The 15479-nt window shown below is 56.6% G+C and overlaps 1 protein-coding gene across 1 annotated transcript; it reads right to left on the bottom strand.

Annotated features, from left to right (window-relative positions):
* Positions 1 to 12458: 12458 nt before the first annotated feature.
* LOC138065753 (ankyrin repeat domain-containing protein 7-like) lies at positions 12459 to 14173 on the bottom strand (the record flags this gene model as incomplete). The annotated part of the gene is made up of 4 exons (XM_068931172.1): positions 12459 to 12554; positions 12650 to 12823; positions 13059 to 13173; positions 14061 to 14173. Coding segments are annotated over 4 exons (498 nt in total), but the record flags the coding sequence as incomplete, so codon positions are not given.
* Between the last annotated feature and the right edge of the window lie 1306 nt (positions 14174 to 15479).

Below are 15479 nucleotides of genomic sequence, written 5' to 3'. Positions count from 1 at the left end.
GACAGGCTGAAGGAGCAGCTGGGAAGCCAGCTGAAGGGAGCAGAGCAGAGCAGAGCTGAGCTCTCCCTTGGACAAACGGCCTCTCTGCCCTCAGGCCTGGAGCTGTCTGCATAAGTGACTTTTGGTCAGACCAGCGCGAGGCAGAAGGGCTAAGCGCCTGCCCAGGAAGAAAGCCTGGCTAGGCCTTCAAAAACATGACTTCCATCATCCGTGCTGGCTAGCGCTGAACAACTCGCAAAACGCAGGGACAAAACGCAGCCCTTGCCCGCAAATGCCGCAGCAGGCCAGACTTCCACCAGCATCCACCATTTGGCAGCAATGCAACACGTACTACTCCATAAGAGACACGAGCAGAGGGGACAGTCATATGCGCAGGGCAGGCAAAGTCAGGAAGGGGAACAGAATAAAACGGAGAGACCTACTAGATTACAACATTTATTAAATACCAAGTTGGAACACAATACTTGCAGTTAAAGACCGCACGTTATTATTATTGGCTACACCGCACTGTTGCACTCGTACAAAAACAGTGGCAAGGGTTGCTTTTCCTCACAGCCTGGTAACGCGAGTCCCTCTGTCAGGAGGTAGTAGTCTCAGGATAACCACTCTTAGCTCTCTGGAACGGGGCTGTCAAAACATCGCGGCACTCTTGCGTTGCCCTGGAAAGCGGCTCCTGGTCTACGTTTTCTGAAGATCCTTCAGTAGATGCCCAGGGAGAAGCTCCAGCCGATCCAACGTTCAGCTCAGCCATTGCTGGGGAAGGGGCGGGGCGAGAGCGGGAGGGGAGAAAATGCCCTATGTTAGTGTTGCAGTAGGAAAAGGTCCCCAAAGCAAACAAACCTTATTACTCCCAGGAGACAGGCAACTCCAGTCACAATGCAAACGGATTCAATGCCACGGATTTGTGTCCGTCCTAGCAAACGGAAAGAGCTCTAGCGCAACGGCTGGCCACTCGCTAGGAGAGTAAAGGCTACTGGGACAGAAGGAATTGCTCTCAGGGGCTACCTGCTTTGCAACAGGCCCAGTCACCGCCAAGCCACAACTCTGGAGAAACAATTATCCTGAAGAGGTGGAATTGCTCAGGGCTCGGGGGCAGGGGCTGAACGTGCGCATAGGCCGCTTTTCCTCTCTGTGATCTAAAGGCAACTGCATACGACTCTGTACGACTATTATTTGCATAAGCAGCAAGTTGCCTCGCAGAGCTCTAGGTTGGAAAGCTAGTAGAAAACAACTGTGCTTAGCACAGGAGCTTGGCAGCTTTCCAGTAGTTGTGTTCAAAATGGAGGAACCGTCCTCTTCCTTGGTAACACCGCTAACAGATCCTGACAGATTACCTTGCTCAAGTTCTTCAGCGATATTTTTCACCATTCCCGCCGCACCTGCAAGTACAGACAAGATACCCTTAAGGCCTCAGTAGCTACATTCTTGTAGCATTAGCTTCTCAAGCCAACTGCAACATGGGAATAAACACTGGAAACATCACCCCCACTACAGAGAAAGTCTTTGTCCACCAAGGCCCAGCGTTCCCATTACTCTATGGCATTAACCGTCTCACAAAGCAATCCCCAACTCGAGAGCTTCTCCACACCCCCACTCTGTGCAAAGGCGGGAACGGATCACGGCATTTTGTGAAGAATCACGTGCTCCCTTGCCCCACTCTCGGCATGCGCTTCCCAAACCTCAGGGCACGCTGCTCACCACGCTGTGAGGAACATGCCGTCACACGGACTGCTAATTCTGGGGCGCGCCCGGACCAGAGCTTTTGCCGAGGTTGCAGCGCTCTGAGGGTCAGCAGGCGTGTCTAGACTCCTAGATTGGGCGCGGTGGAGCTAGGAACGGATGCTCATTTTCAGCTTGAGAATAACAGGTATTCCCAATGCCTTACCTCAGCCATATGAGCTTCCACTCTCTCCGTCACAGAGGAAGCGCTGCCCACCGGGTTCGTTGCCAGAGAGTGGCTTCTGCAGGGCTCATAGCATTGCGCAGCAGCAGCAGCTTCCGCAAGCCTCTCGTTAGCGCTCTCTCACTGCAGGCGTTTTGTGAGAGCCAATTCATATTCTAAATGCCTAACTCTCTGCTGCAGTCGGCCTACCGCGGAAGCTGCAGAAGCGGCTCTTAGTTGTTCCGCTCGGTCCTGGGCGGCTGCCTGTGTCTGAAGCAGATAATGCAGTTTCAACCCCCAGGAAAGAAAAAGAGATCATTCCCCCCAGGCCCTTTCACACACCCACTTTGAAGAGCACAACCTCACCCAGGGAGCCAACTGGGCCTCCTCACTGCCCTCTACAATCAAGGGCAAAACCCAAAAGCACCCCATTACATCATCCTTTTGGTTCAGAAAGAAACCGGCTCTCTCAGCGCAACTTTTTGCTTTGCTTTGTTTTGTTTTGAATCAGAGCTAGTACTGATTCAAGCCACCTCTGTCTCTCTAAGACACTAGTCCACTTGCAATTCTCGTCTTTCTTGGCGCTGTTACAGATTCGCCAGTGACCGAGGTGCGTAAAGAAGATTATTCACCACATCTCAGAATGCCTGAGGACAAGCATCCAACAAGCTCGCACCCTTCAGCAACCTCCTGAAGCTATAACGAGCCCATGACCCCACAGCACTGACCGGCACAAGCATAACATACCGAGAAATGACAACAGTAAAGAATGAATGACAAGCCACAAACGGACTGCGCGTACTAGCGGTAAGGGAGCTCACCTGCAGAAAGAGATTGACTTCCTGTAGTTTTTGCCTTAGCTCTTGCCCAGCCTTTTGCTCAATCTCCCTTTTATCCTCTTCTCTGTGCCTCTGATCCCTCATCTTGGCCTCTAAGCGACACCTCAGCGCAACCACCTCTTCTTCCAGCTGCCGCTTGCTCTTCCGCAGTTTGTCACGGCTCCCATGCAGCCAAGCCAACTCTTCTCGCGCACCTTCGTTTGCTTTCTCTAGCTGCCTCGACTTCCTCCGCTCTGCCTCCAGGGAGCAGCACAGCTCACGGACCTGCACACAGGGAAAGGACTCACTCACCTAAGCAGACCCAGAGGTCTAAGCGTACGCAGTTCTGTGACAATCCACCGAGCGTGTCCCTTTGTGCCGGGAGGCCTCCGCAGAACGACCGAACCAGTTGAGAGGCATTTTGCCCTGGTAAGGTAATTCGGCGGGCTCCCGACACTAAACAGGGTCGGCTGGTAGTGTAGGTGTCCCTACTCCTTAGGAATGAGTTTACTATTGTAACAGGTAAGTAACCGAGTGTAATGAACTAATGAACGGGAACGATAACAACTGTAATCATATTGACAACAATATACAATAATCACAAGGTATTCACTTGTTTACAGTGGTATACCTGAAGCTTCAGGAAAGAGGAAACAGAAATGATTATCTCTTTCTACATACACGCACACACACACACACACACACACAGAGGTTTGAGTTTAGAAGACAATCAACAAAGAAGTGCCAGGGTTTCAGTAGGCCCCAAAGGTCAACTAAAACTCTGCCGCCGCCGTCGTCGTCGTCGTCTTCTCTCCGCAGAAACGCACCTTTTCCACACCTCTCACACCTATGCTTCCGATGTCCTTGCCTTTCATACTGTGGTTAGGCTTATAATGGTCCTACTTACCGGTCTTCCAGAGCACAAATTCATCTGTCAGACCTCAAAGATGCTGCCAGGGCCTCAAGCTTTCAAGCTGGGCTCTCGCCCAGAAAGGCCCAGGCTCACAAGTGCCCTGCTATCGCAACGCCTCTTCACTTCCCAAAGGATTACACAGGCTTTTTCAGGGACCATAAGAGACAGCCGTTCTTTTCAAACACGGCCACCACATAATTAACACCACAACCCAACAGCCAGGAAAAGAATCTTACAGCTTTCCAAAACAAGCACCACAACAAGCCAGCCAAAGCTCACCTTTGTTCGTAATTTAGCAACTTCTCTGCCCCTTCCCGAACACGGGTCCTCCCTTTCGCCCGGGAAATTCATCTGGGACTCTCGCGCCCGCCTCTCATACGCCCTCACTTTCTTCATAGCTTTCTCCAGAAGCCTCTTCGACCTGCACAGCACATTAGCAAGTAAAGTAGGAAGCCCAAGCACAGTCCGCCTTTACGCATGCACTTCCCTAAGCACCACGCATACGGTGCGGGGCTTACTTCATTTGTACCATGGCGGACAGGCCAGGACTTCCAGAACAAGACACCAAGCCAAAACACCACACCAACCCACCCACCCACATCATTCCCCTCCCACACATCACTTGCCCAGTCAACATTTCATCTGCTCCCATGAGCTTCTCCCTCTGCCTGACAACAGGCACAAGACACAAGCGACTTCTTCCTGCCCTCCCGCCCTCCCTCTCTTCCCAGGACAACTGCCCTCCTGCCTGCACTTCCACCTACCTAAAACCGCACGCTCCCCTACAGAAGCCACTTGCAAGACCTAACGCAAGCCTTGAGCTCGCTCACCAACAGATACGTACTCGGAGTCTCAGGGGCAAGGTACATAACGCCTGACTCCCCGCTCATTCGACAGCTCTTACAAGTACTCAACGGCTGTACCTATTGCATTCTTTCTGCAGTGCAACGTTTTTCTTCATTTCTTCCTCCAGGCGGGCTTCTGCGGGTTGTTTCCACTCTGCCAGCTCCTTCCCTGGCTTTCTTCCGCTCTCACGCTTTCCGGACAGGAAGAAGAAATGGCACACACGACTCACTCACGGCACCTAGAAGCACTAGGTGCGCACAGCCTTCCTCACAAAGGTGCGGCAGGACATCTCTCTCTGCTAGCCGAGGGCCGGCCCCACAACTCCAGGGGACAGAATCCCACGCAAACTGCAGCACTTCAATATTTCCACCACCCAGGCTAAGACCGAGGGACAGAAACTGGTGCCTGCCACCCCTCTCTCCCCCCACACCACCCTCCCCCCGACCCCCACTAAAGCAAAGACCACCCGCTACTAGCGAGGGGCTCACGGGGGCAAAGGTGCCACGCACACTGGAGAACACCTTCCTCAGGCCCTCCGCTAATAGCCGACGGTACTTAGGTATCCCCATCCGGGCAGAGCACAGCTTAATTTAAAGCTCCAGGGGGATCTTCAGCGACCAGCGGCAAATGGAATTCCTGGCACAGCCTGAGGAGGCCGCTTAAGACTTGGCAACGACGTGCTTGGCACCAAGGACGTTCCACAAGTTCACTTGCAGAACGCCTTTAAGGCGGCAACAGCTGAAGTGCTGCTGCCACACGGCTTAAGCACCACAACCGGTACAAAGCAGCAACCATTCACACCGGCGCACAAGTGCCGTAAGTGCCCTTACCTCAAACACTGTTAAGTAAGACTCAGCAGAGTAGCACACAAAACCAGAAAGCCTGCGAGCGGACCAACAGCAGCCGATCGCCTGCAGCCTGCAGGGAATGATTTCCCCGAGGCTCCCCAGGAAAATCTCTTCCGAAAACGCCCCCGCATACATACACACACAACTGCGCACAGTAGCTCATGAAACAGGAAGGCTATGACTAGCTTACAGAGGCAGAGGCGTGCAGCTCTTTCTGAAGAGCTTCGAGTCTAGCTGCCTGCTGCTGTCCTGTGTCTTCCAGCCGGGCGTTTTCCAGTTCAAGTCTTGAAAAGAAACACAGGCCTCGTCATGGAAATCCACAGGAGCACCAACACTGGCACAACAGCGCCAAATCACACAGTCCAAAGCAAAAGCCTCTCCCAAAATCGTGTACTGACTTGCTGAGATGCAACAAGGCCATCCTGCTGCTATTACACCAGCCCACAAAGCAAAGCCTTGCTTCACTGTGCCACTTCCTTACCGTCCCACTCGTTCCTCCAGGTCTTTTAGGCTAACGCCTCCCAAAGAGGCTTCCAGAAGGTCTTGCAGTTGCCGGGAAGAAGCTGTCGCTTCCCTCTGTTTCTCTGCCAGGGCCGTCTTCAAATCCTGAACACAACGCTCAGCCTGAACATGCTGCTCTTCCAACGCCTGCAACTGTAAAACCACGCTAGTCAGGACCCACGCTAGTCAGCTTCGCTTTCAGACAGACGACTCCACTGCTTCGACTCTCCAAAACCACGTTGCTCCTTCCGCTTTCATACCGGCCTCTCCCATCCCCATCTCAATTTCCTACCAGCTGCCCAAACGCAGCTGCAACACCAATCCTACTCCTTCCCGTGACTCGGGACGCTCCTAGCATCCAGCTGCTCGCTCCCCCACGGGAAGCATTACTGCAAAGGCTCTCCCTTCTCCTGCTGGCACTTCCCAACTCCAGGATAACGACCACAATCACAAAGACTTCTAGTCCAACGCTGCCCACGCTGCTATACCTTATTCTTACACAAATGGTGGAAAGCCGGTCCCTACACTCCTTCCTTCAACTCCGTACTTGCGTTGGTGGCAGCGGTGGGCGTAGTGAACGGAAAGCAAGTCAGTAGCTCTGAACGTAGCTCTCTCCAAAAACAACTTGGAAGTGAATTAGCATTTCGGGATCCTAATGCTTACTAACTACAGGTTCATCCCCAGGGCCCTGCAGGAACTATAGCACTTTGCGGCACATTTGCATCATGCAGCCACAAGATGGCCAAGATGTTTTCTACAGAAAAAGCTCAGCACTAGGGCCAACCCACGGCCTTCTCCGGGCAGCTAGGTTAGGAGGTCAAGTTCCTCCTACAGTCAGGGAACAGGACAAGTCACAGCACCTGCCTGACATGCTGCTTCCCGTATACAGTGCAAAAACCCCACCTAGCAACCAGCGCTGCGTGTGCGAGCGCAAACCATGAAGAAGGATCGCACCCTTTCAAGTGCTGCCCCCCCCCAGAACACAGACTGTCACCTTCGCAGGCATTTGACCAGCTACAAAGAAGGAACCAAAGCTCTACACACACAGCCAAATATAGAGAAAGAGTACAACAGCCTCAACAGGAAAACACGCAGCACTCTCAGGGCACCCGGAGCTCACCCACTGTCACCTTCAGGTCCACCTCAAAGCTCAGGCGGGTTCGGAGAGACAACAAGCTGCTTGAGCAGCCTCCTCGTGGGTAGGTGTGACCCCCAACACACTGCTTGGCCCCTCACGCTTGAAAGGGCAGCTCCCTGACGCGCTTGGTCTGTTTGCCACCATGGGGCAGCGGCGGGAAGAAGGGAAGGCAACAGAAGGGACACCACTGCACTACTACCCTACAGCCTCAACAAGGGCTTTTCCCCATCGTTTACAGGGGAAAACCACCTCCTCACAGTCATGCAGGCCGCTACAGGCTTTGCCTACCTTGGCTTTCACCCTGGCCAGTTCCTCTTGCAACCGCAACTTGTCTCCCTGCAGCTCACCGCAGGAAACCTTTGGAACTTCAAGTGAACCTTCTGGAAGCAACTGCTTTCCAGGAGCTTCAGCAACCTCCGCCGGCAGCTCTGCGGCCATCGCCTAAGGAAAGATTGTGCCGTGAGCCTCACAAAAAGGGCACGAACATGCACTACCACCTTCTTTTCACTCACGACAGCCTTCTTCAGAGGGAGCCCAAAGATAACATACATCTAAAGTATATTTCACATCTGCCACTCTCTGCGGTCTTCCGCCTGCGCTCTTTTGGCAATAACACCTCGCTCTAGGCTAACATCTCCACAGCTCTTCAACACAGCTCCTCACCTGTCCGTCACACTGAAAATCAGTCTGTGTTGCAGCAGCCTCGCGTCCTTCACGCTCTCCTCCCTCCTTTGCAGACACCTAGGTGAGCGAGAACACAAACAAGCAGAGAGTGGTGCAAGCAATCTCCAGAAACGCTTCACCCACAAACTGCATTTCAAATGCAGGACTACCCAAGCACAACTCGGATTGTCGCTCAAGCATTACCTGCAGATTCACTGCTGCTTCGGGACTTTGGCAGGCCGTCAAGGAACGCAGGCTCTGGAAGTAGAACAGCCCTTTCAGAACCCCCAACTGCGCTCCCTCCAAGCCTACACCCACTCTGCTGCTGTCCTTAGTACTTGGCTGCACCGTCCCAAACACGCTCCTTTCACTGCATAACCTGGCAAAGCAGCAGCAGCCCTTCCAAGCACGCACAGAACCAGAACCTTCTCTCTTGCAGTAGGACTCTAGAAATACAACTCAAAGGCCACTTGCTGCCACTCCCAGGACATTAGCACACCCCACTTAGGCACAGTCCTCACCAAACCGCTTGCACAGAGCACAAGCGGCTCCAGGTCACAGGAACAAACCTGTGGCGCAGCCACCACAAGCGGCAACTGAGCCTCATCCCTGCTAGGGCCCACGTCCAAGGCAAGCTCCCGCGCACTTCCCCCCACGGGCAACCCACTGCGCCCCTCACACCAAGCACCTCGGAATCCCAGGGAGAGTCGCTCTCGTCCTCCTGCTCCGCTCCTGCGGACGACGCAACACCTGCAAAGGAAGCCACAAATGACACACCACCGCTCCTTCTTTCCCTCTCCTGCTCTCCTCCAGCACGCAAGCCCTGCGCCCAGGACACACCAAACCGTTCCACTCCCCAGGAAAAACAAAGCAGCGTCATTTAAGGGCGCCTGCACCCCCAGCCGCACCACCACGCCATCGCCACTTCCTGCTGCCTTCTTGCCAGCACCACAGGCCCAAGCCCAGCAGCACAGCTCACGCCCCTACCAATAACGCCCAACACATGCTCGGCGAGCATCCAAACAAGGCTCTGCCATGCCACAGTCGCCGACTACGCAGCTCTGACGGCATCTCCCCTCCAAACTACAGCTCCAGAGTTGGCCCTTCACAATCCCTCGGCACGCTACAGGAGCGACCCGCAAAGCACTAGCCAAACACCCTCCCACCCGCAGGAAGTCACCAAGAAACAACCCTCCTTCCCTAGCACTACCACAAAACATCTCCCTCCAGCTACGTTCCCTCCCCCCCTCCCCGCCATTGCCTGCCCAGCGCCTACCTGCCTGCTCTACCCTCTCACAGGCAGATCGCCATTTCAGTTCATTCACCCAGCCCAAAGAGCAGAGAAACAAAGCCCCTCCATGTCTAGAAACTCACCTCTCACACCAGCAGGGGCTCCTGCAGCAGCCGCCACTTGGGCACCACCAGGAGCCTCCTCTCCCTTCCTTTCCGGTGAGTCGTCCTGAAAGACATCGGCCCGCACACTTAGAAAGAACAGAAACAAGCAGCCTCCACGAGAACGTATGTGAAGGGACGGCAATGCCGAAGCTCACAAACGCCCTGCTCCCTTCCCCTAAAGCCCCTGAGAAGCACTACCCACACTCCAGCTTCCCCTACACGGCAATACTCAGCAGCACACACATCCTTCCCCCCTCCTTTGCACCAACAAACACCGCCAGCTGCCTGCTTCTCCAACAACCTGAGGCAAACCTCCCCCTGGGCCCTCGCTTCCACTCTCCAACCCCCAACTGCGCTCCCTCCAAGCCTACACCCACTCTGCTGCTGTCCTTAGTACTTGGCTGCACCGTCCCAAACACGCTCCTTTCACTGCATAACCTGGCAAAGCAGCAGCAGCCCTTCCAAGCACGCACAGAACCAGAACCTTCTCTCTTGCAGTAGGACTCTAGAAATACAACTCCAAGGCCACTTGCTGCCACTCCCAGGACAGCAGCCTCTGCCCAGGCCATCCACACCTTGCCAAATACTTCTCCTCTCTCGAGCCACAGAGAAAAACCTTCTCGCTCCTCTTTTACAAGGCCTGCAGATGTCTTTATGTACACAGCAATACCTAATGTCACTAACGTCCTGCTCCCATTCCATAAAGCCCCCCGAGAAGCACTGCCCGCACACAGTCAGGCTCTGCCTTCACCTACGTTACCTTATCCAGCAGCACACACACCCTTTCCCCCTCCCTTGGGCTCACGAGACCACCAGCTGCCTGCTTCTCAAACTACCGTAGTCTCACCTCCCCCTCTTTCCTCACTTTCACTCCTCCAACCACCATCACATCTTACTATGCCACACTAGCTCTTCTCACACAACAGCTGCCACACTCTCTGACAGGCCACTGAGACAAGGGCAACCAGGTTGCAAATAAACATGCCTGCATCTCCAGCACTACGGGGTGCGTTCCTGCACCACACTCGGCTTCTTCAGCTTCTTCATCATGGCACAGCCCCAATGCCACACACCTCAACTGAAAAACAAACCAAAACAAAACAAAAGAAACAAAAGGAAGGGGAAACAGGTGCTGTGAGATCCCATGCAAGCCCGCAATGCCATCCCCCAGGAGGAAAAAAAGACCCTCTTGAGCCACTCCCCCCGCCCCCAAGCACTCTTGGGCAACCTGACAAGGACGAAAGAAAGGAGAGCCAGGAGATGAAGCATTGCAGCAGATCTTGAACAGCAAGTGCCCTTTTCCCCATATCAGCCTGAATTCTATCACCAAAGTTACTGGAAACAAACAGCAAGGCTTGGAGGACAAAAGAACAGGCCATCTAGAGGCTGATCAGCTTTGGGACGAGAACTCTGACTCAGGTGAAGAAAACCATGCGGTCGCTTTTCTTGTCACCTACTGCTCTTCCCACCCGCAACCGCAAGCCTGCTGCATGCTCTGCCACGGACGGCTACAAGGCTTGGAGCAAACAGCTCACCGCAGCTGAAAGACTGGCAGGCAGGAGACCGCGGGGCAGGAGAAAACCACCCTGCCTGGACACGCGCTTTTGCCCAAATCTAGACAGCTCTGCCCTGCAAACGAGTCGCTCCACGGGCAGTTCTCCTTCTGGAGGCACTTTACCTTGGCAGCTAAACTGCTTTTTTCTTCCTCAGAAGCAGGACAGCTGTCATCGCTCTCCTCTGCCTCCAACACTCTTCAAAGGCAAAGGCAAAGGCAAAGGCAAGAAGGACCGTCTCGCTCAAATCTCCCCTCTTTTTCGGCAGGTTAAGGTCGTTGGCAAAAGCTACTGTTCGAGTCTCACCTCGTGAAGTATTCGTGGGAAAAGCCACCTCTCACTGTTCAAATATTAATTGACAGGATTAATTCTTAGCATGTCGGACCTTCGACTTTCAGCAATGCAGACAAGCATGTTACACGGACAATTCTACAGGCCAGACTAGAGTGAAGCAGTCATGCCAGACAGCATGAACGAAAGCATGCCCCAAACCACCAATTTCTCCCATCCTACTCAATTCTCGCTGCCCCCCCCCACCCCCCGCAAAATAAAAAAGGACAAGAATTCCACACCGCCCTTGTCTTTCCTTCGAACGTTCCAAACCTCAAACCTGCCATGGCATGAATATGCTATGTGAGCAGGCAGCGAGCAAATGCTGGTAGCGGTTGAACAGGACAAGAAGGAAACAAACTGCCGAGCTCTTCATACCACACAGGCAGAGATCGGTCTCTCTCTCGTGCTCTCTTTGCCTCTACCCCCACCCCCGCCAACCTGTGCTTCAAAATGCCAGAGACTACGCTGTATTTCCTGCTCTACCCAGCCTCCCACCCATCACCCCCAAAACCAAAAGCCAGCCTCAAAACCAAAGGACTATCCTCACGGAGGAGGATCACCAGCGCGTCTCTACTCCGTCCCTAGCAAGGGTACTCAACAGGCAAGAGGGACGGAACCCTGCCAAGCTTCAATACAAGCCACCACAAGAAAAGGCCGTAGGCATTCTCCTCCTCAGCTCCTCCACAGTTAAGCCTCCTACCTCCTCTGTCCGCAGCAGGTGTGCCCAACGCAAACGCAGCAGCTCCTGCCTCGCAACGAGTGCTAAGCACTGGCGTGCTTTCTGCGCTGCCTGCACAAGCTTCTCCCACGTTTTTCTCGGCTGCGCGGTCTGCCAGCTGTTCACTAACACTAGGGAGGTGCGGAAAGAAAGGGAACACTGTCACTATAATCAACTACATCCTTGCATAACACCACTTACCAAACAAGACGATTTGCGGGGGAAGCTTTCCTCAACTCCCCAACTCACACTTGACACAGGGAACGCTACGTCCCGGAAGATTCCACTGAGCCCACCTTCAACAAAGGTCTCCACGCATCATTAAACCTTGCGCCTCTTACCAAACACGTCCGCACACCAACACGGACATTCGGACCGCTTAGCGACTCTCACCGTGACCTAAAGCACTTACCCAGTGTGTCCAGACCTCCTAGCATAAGCCTCCGCTGTCCATCCAAGAACGTCTTTCTGGCAAAGGTCAGCACCATAGCCAAGAAGAACTTCTATCATGCTCACGTCCCCGGCAGAGGCGGCAAGCATCAGAGGGGTCCTAAAGCAGCCACAAGACGAGACAAAAGCTATCAGGAGACACCGACGTTTCACTGGTGTTCCTTTCATCCCTATTTGCTCCCAAAACAATTACACCTCCCCCTTTCCTACAGCCAGGAGGAAAGCAAAGCCAACCACACGGAAGCCCACGAGAACTCGGGTTGCAAGGGGCCGCAGCACGTCCCTGGGCCAAACGTCTCCCCCGCTAAGCACCCTCGGCTACCCGGCCAGACCAGGCAAACTTCACCAATGCTCAGGAGACCCACGCCCCGTTTTGACAAACCCTTCACCTTTCCGACTGATCTCGAGCGTGCACGTCGGCTCCTTTGCTAAGCAGGAACTCCACCATCTCTACGTGATGCGCGGACACGGCCAGAGAAAGGGGCGTGTATCCCATCTGAAAGCATAACGCCCCTCTCCAGTTAGAAAAACACAGAGAAGCAAAGCAACTTTTTCTTCTCAGGAGCGGCCTGACCCAAATTCCACGCTTACCTTATTCTGCGCATCAAGATGGGCGTTGTGCGCCAGTAACTGCCCTGCTAGGCAGGTGTTAGGAGCAAGGGCAGCCAGGTGAAGGGCAGTGTTGCCGTTAGCATCCGCAAGGTTAGCGTCGGCGCCATGCGCTAGCAGAATGGCGACGCAGCCTTCGTGCTGGCACTGCACTGCCTGCCAACCACACGGGAAACAAGGAAACGTTGCCAGCAATTACGCTTCCCTCTGGCAGAATTCCCACAGCTTGCCGACCTCGGACAACAATAACGCGCCCAAACATTAGGCAACGCACGCCTAGCCAGCGCCCAGCGCACCACAAGCTCCACCCAGACCTACCTCCAGAATCACCCAAGAGCTCGATCGCTCGGGGCGCAATTTAGAAGCCCTGCCTACCGCAGCACCCACGTACCTTCATCAGTGGCGATCTCTTGAAGTTGTCACGAGGATTTAGCTTGCACTTCCTCTCTACTAAGTACAAGACAACCTCCGCATGTCCGTTAGCGCAAGCCAGATGCAGAGGTGTCCTAAAAATTGAGCATGTTACCTTAGCGCAGGCCAGACAGCTGAAGAGACCGCGCCTGCCCATGTCACGCGGGTGACCGCTGCACACCCAAAGCCCGAGACGCCGGGGCTAGGAAAAAGCCCCTCCCCGCCCCAGCCCCAGCCCCAGCCCCAGCCCCCACTTAGGAAGACAACGTTGCCTCAGCTCCGCGCTCCCTTCCCTGCGCGTGCATCCCTGCGCCCAGGCCCCCCATTTCTCCCAGCCAGCCTCCGGCTTCCGCTCTGCAACTGCTGCCCTCCGCCCCGGCACCTCCTCCCTGCCTCCAACACCACTACGCACGCAGCCCAGCAAGCAAGAGCAAGGCTTGCGCACCTCCAGCCTACGGCAAGGCAACCTCCACCTGCTGCCAGGACCACTCACGCCACAGCAGCGGGCCGCAGGCCCAGCACGTGCCTTTTATAACACCAGAACATCCCCTCGCTGCTGGCCTTGCCGGGAAGTCGCGCCCTCTGGCCTCTTCCCGGCCTTACTGCTGCAGCAAGCACCAGCACGCGCTCGCTCCCAAGGGCCCTCCACAACACCTACCAAACCCGACAGCAGAAACCTTCCCCCTCGACCCTGTCACGCTCCCAGCAACAAAGTCCCGCTCCGGCCTGGCCACACACGCAACCGGCCTCCGAGCCCCGAGCCCCGAGCCCACCCCGCGCGCGCAAGGCCGACTGCCCTCCCGCACTCCCTCGCCAGCCCAAGCAAACGGCCCTGCCTTCCCGGCACAAAGGCGCTCCTGCCAGCTGCACGCCAGCTCCAACCCACCAGCCGCTGCCCCCGCCGGCACCGACGCAGCAGCCCGGCCCTCGCCGCCGCCCCCCCCACCCCCCGCGCCGCCCCGGCCCCCCCGCCGCCCCTCACCGCTTCGCCTTGTCCCGCCCGTCGAGGCCGACTCTCGGCAGCCACCGCCGCCGCCGCACCCGCGCCAGGTCGCCGCTGGCGGCCGCGCGGTGCAGCTTGCCCAGCTCCTTCTCCCGGAGCTCGTAGGCAGCGCCGACGCAGCGCAGGGGCGCGCTGCCGCCGCACGCCCACCGCGACCGCGACCGCGACCGCGACGGCGACGGCGAAGGCGGCTGCCCCTGGCCCTGGCCGAAGAGCCCCAAGAGCCTCTTCATGCTGCGGCGGGCACGCGGGCGGCGGACAGCCCCGAGCAGGGGCCGCGGCCCGGGCCAGCTGCTGCGGGGCTGAGTCCCGGCGAGCTCGGAGCCCCCGGGCCGGGGGCAGAGGCGCCGGCCGAGGACAGCGACGCAGCGACGCTGGCAGCGAGGCACACGGCCGCAACAGCACCGAGGACCACCGGCTCCGGAGGCGGTGGCGGGCGCGCCGCGCATGCGCAACAGCCGCGGCGAGGGCGCGGGGGGGGGCGTCACAGGGCAGCGGGGTGACGCGCCGAGGGGCGGGGCTGTGCAGCGAGGGGGCGGGGCTGCGGCCGGGGCGGGCCCGGGGCGGGGCGGGGGGGGGCGCTGCCGCCTCCTTCGCGGCGCTGCCGGGCCGGGCCGGGGGGCGGCGGCGGCGGCGGGTGGCTGCGGGTGGCTGCGGCCGGCCGAAGGACGTCTTTGTTGGGGGTCCCTCCCCGGCGGCCCCCAGCTCCAGCTCTTACTCTGCTGTGCCGTCATTTCCCTGAAGAATTCATGCTGCTGCTGCTCCAGGTGCGGGACACTGTGCTCCTCGCAAACCTGCGCTCCCACTGTTTCCCTAAGGGCGCGGGCGTCGCGAGCGCTTGGCCGAGCTCGCAGGGCTGAAGTAGCTCGTTGCGCCTGAAGAGACGGCGACTGCTTAGGTTGAGCCCCGCAGCTGGCTGCTCTGGCTGCTGCCCGGCCAGGCCGCGAGCGTGCCGGTCCTTCTGGGCTCCCAGCTCTGCGCCTGCGCCGTAGGAAGCCCAAGTGCCGGAGGGAGCCAAATTGGCCGCGAGTCGCGACTCTCACCGAGGTGAGCGACTCTCACCGAAAGCGGATCGCTCCAGCTGTTAGCAGAGACCACAGCGAGAGGCTGGAGGGCGATTGCTCCCTTTGGCAGAAAGTTATTATCAAAACGATTAAAATGTGGTTACGATTTCTTTCTCTAACCATTGCTGACTCCTTGCTGCCCACCTGCACCCCCAGGCCTTCCTCTGCCCAGCTGCTTTCCTGGCAGTAGCCCCCAGCCTGCCCCAGGTGCAGCCCTTGACAGTTCCCCTTGTCGAACTTGACTAGATGCCCGGTCGCCCGCTTCTCCCGCTTGAACATCTCCGAGGACGGAGACTCCCCAAGCTCTCTGGGCAACCTCTTCCAGGGCTCAGTC

The sequence above is a fragment of the Struthio camelus genome, chromosome 1, assembly GCF_040807025.1.
Source record: "Struthio camelus isolate bStrCam1 chromosome 1, bStrCam1.hap1, whole genome shotgun sequence".
Classification (NCBI taxonomy): Eukaryota; Metazoa; Chordata; class Aves; order Struthioniformes; family Struthionidae; genus Struthio; species Struthio camelus.
This window is presented reverse-complemented; position numbering and strand designations above follow the sequence as displayed.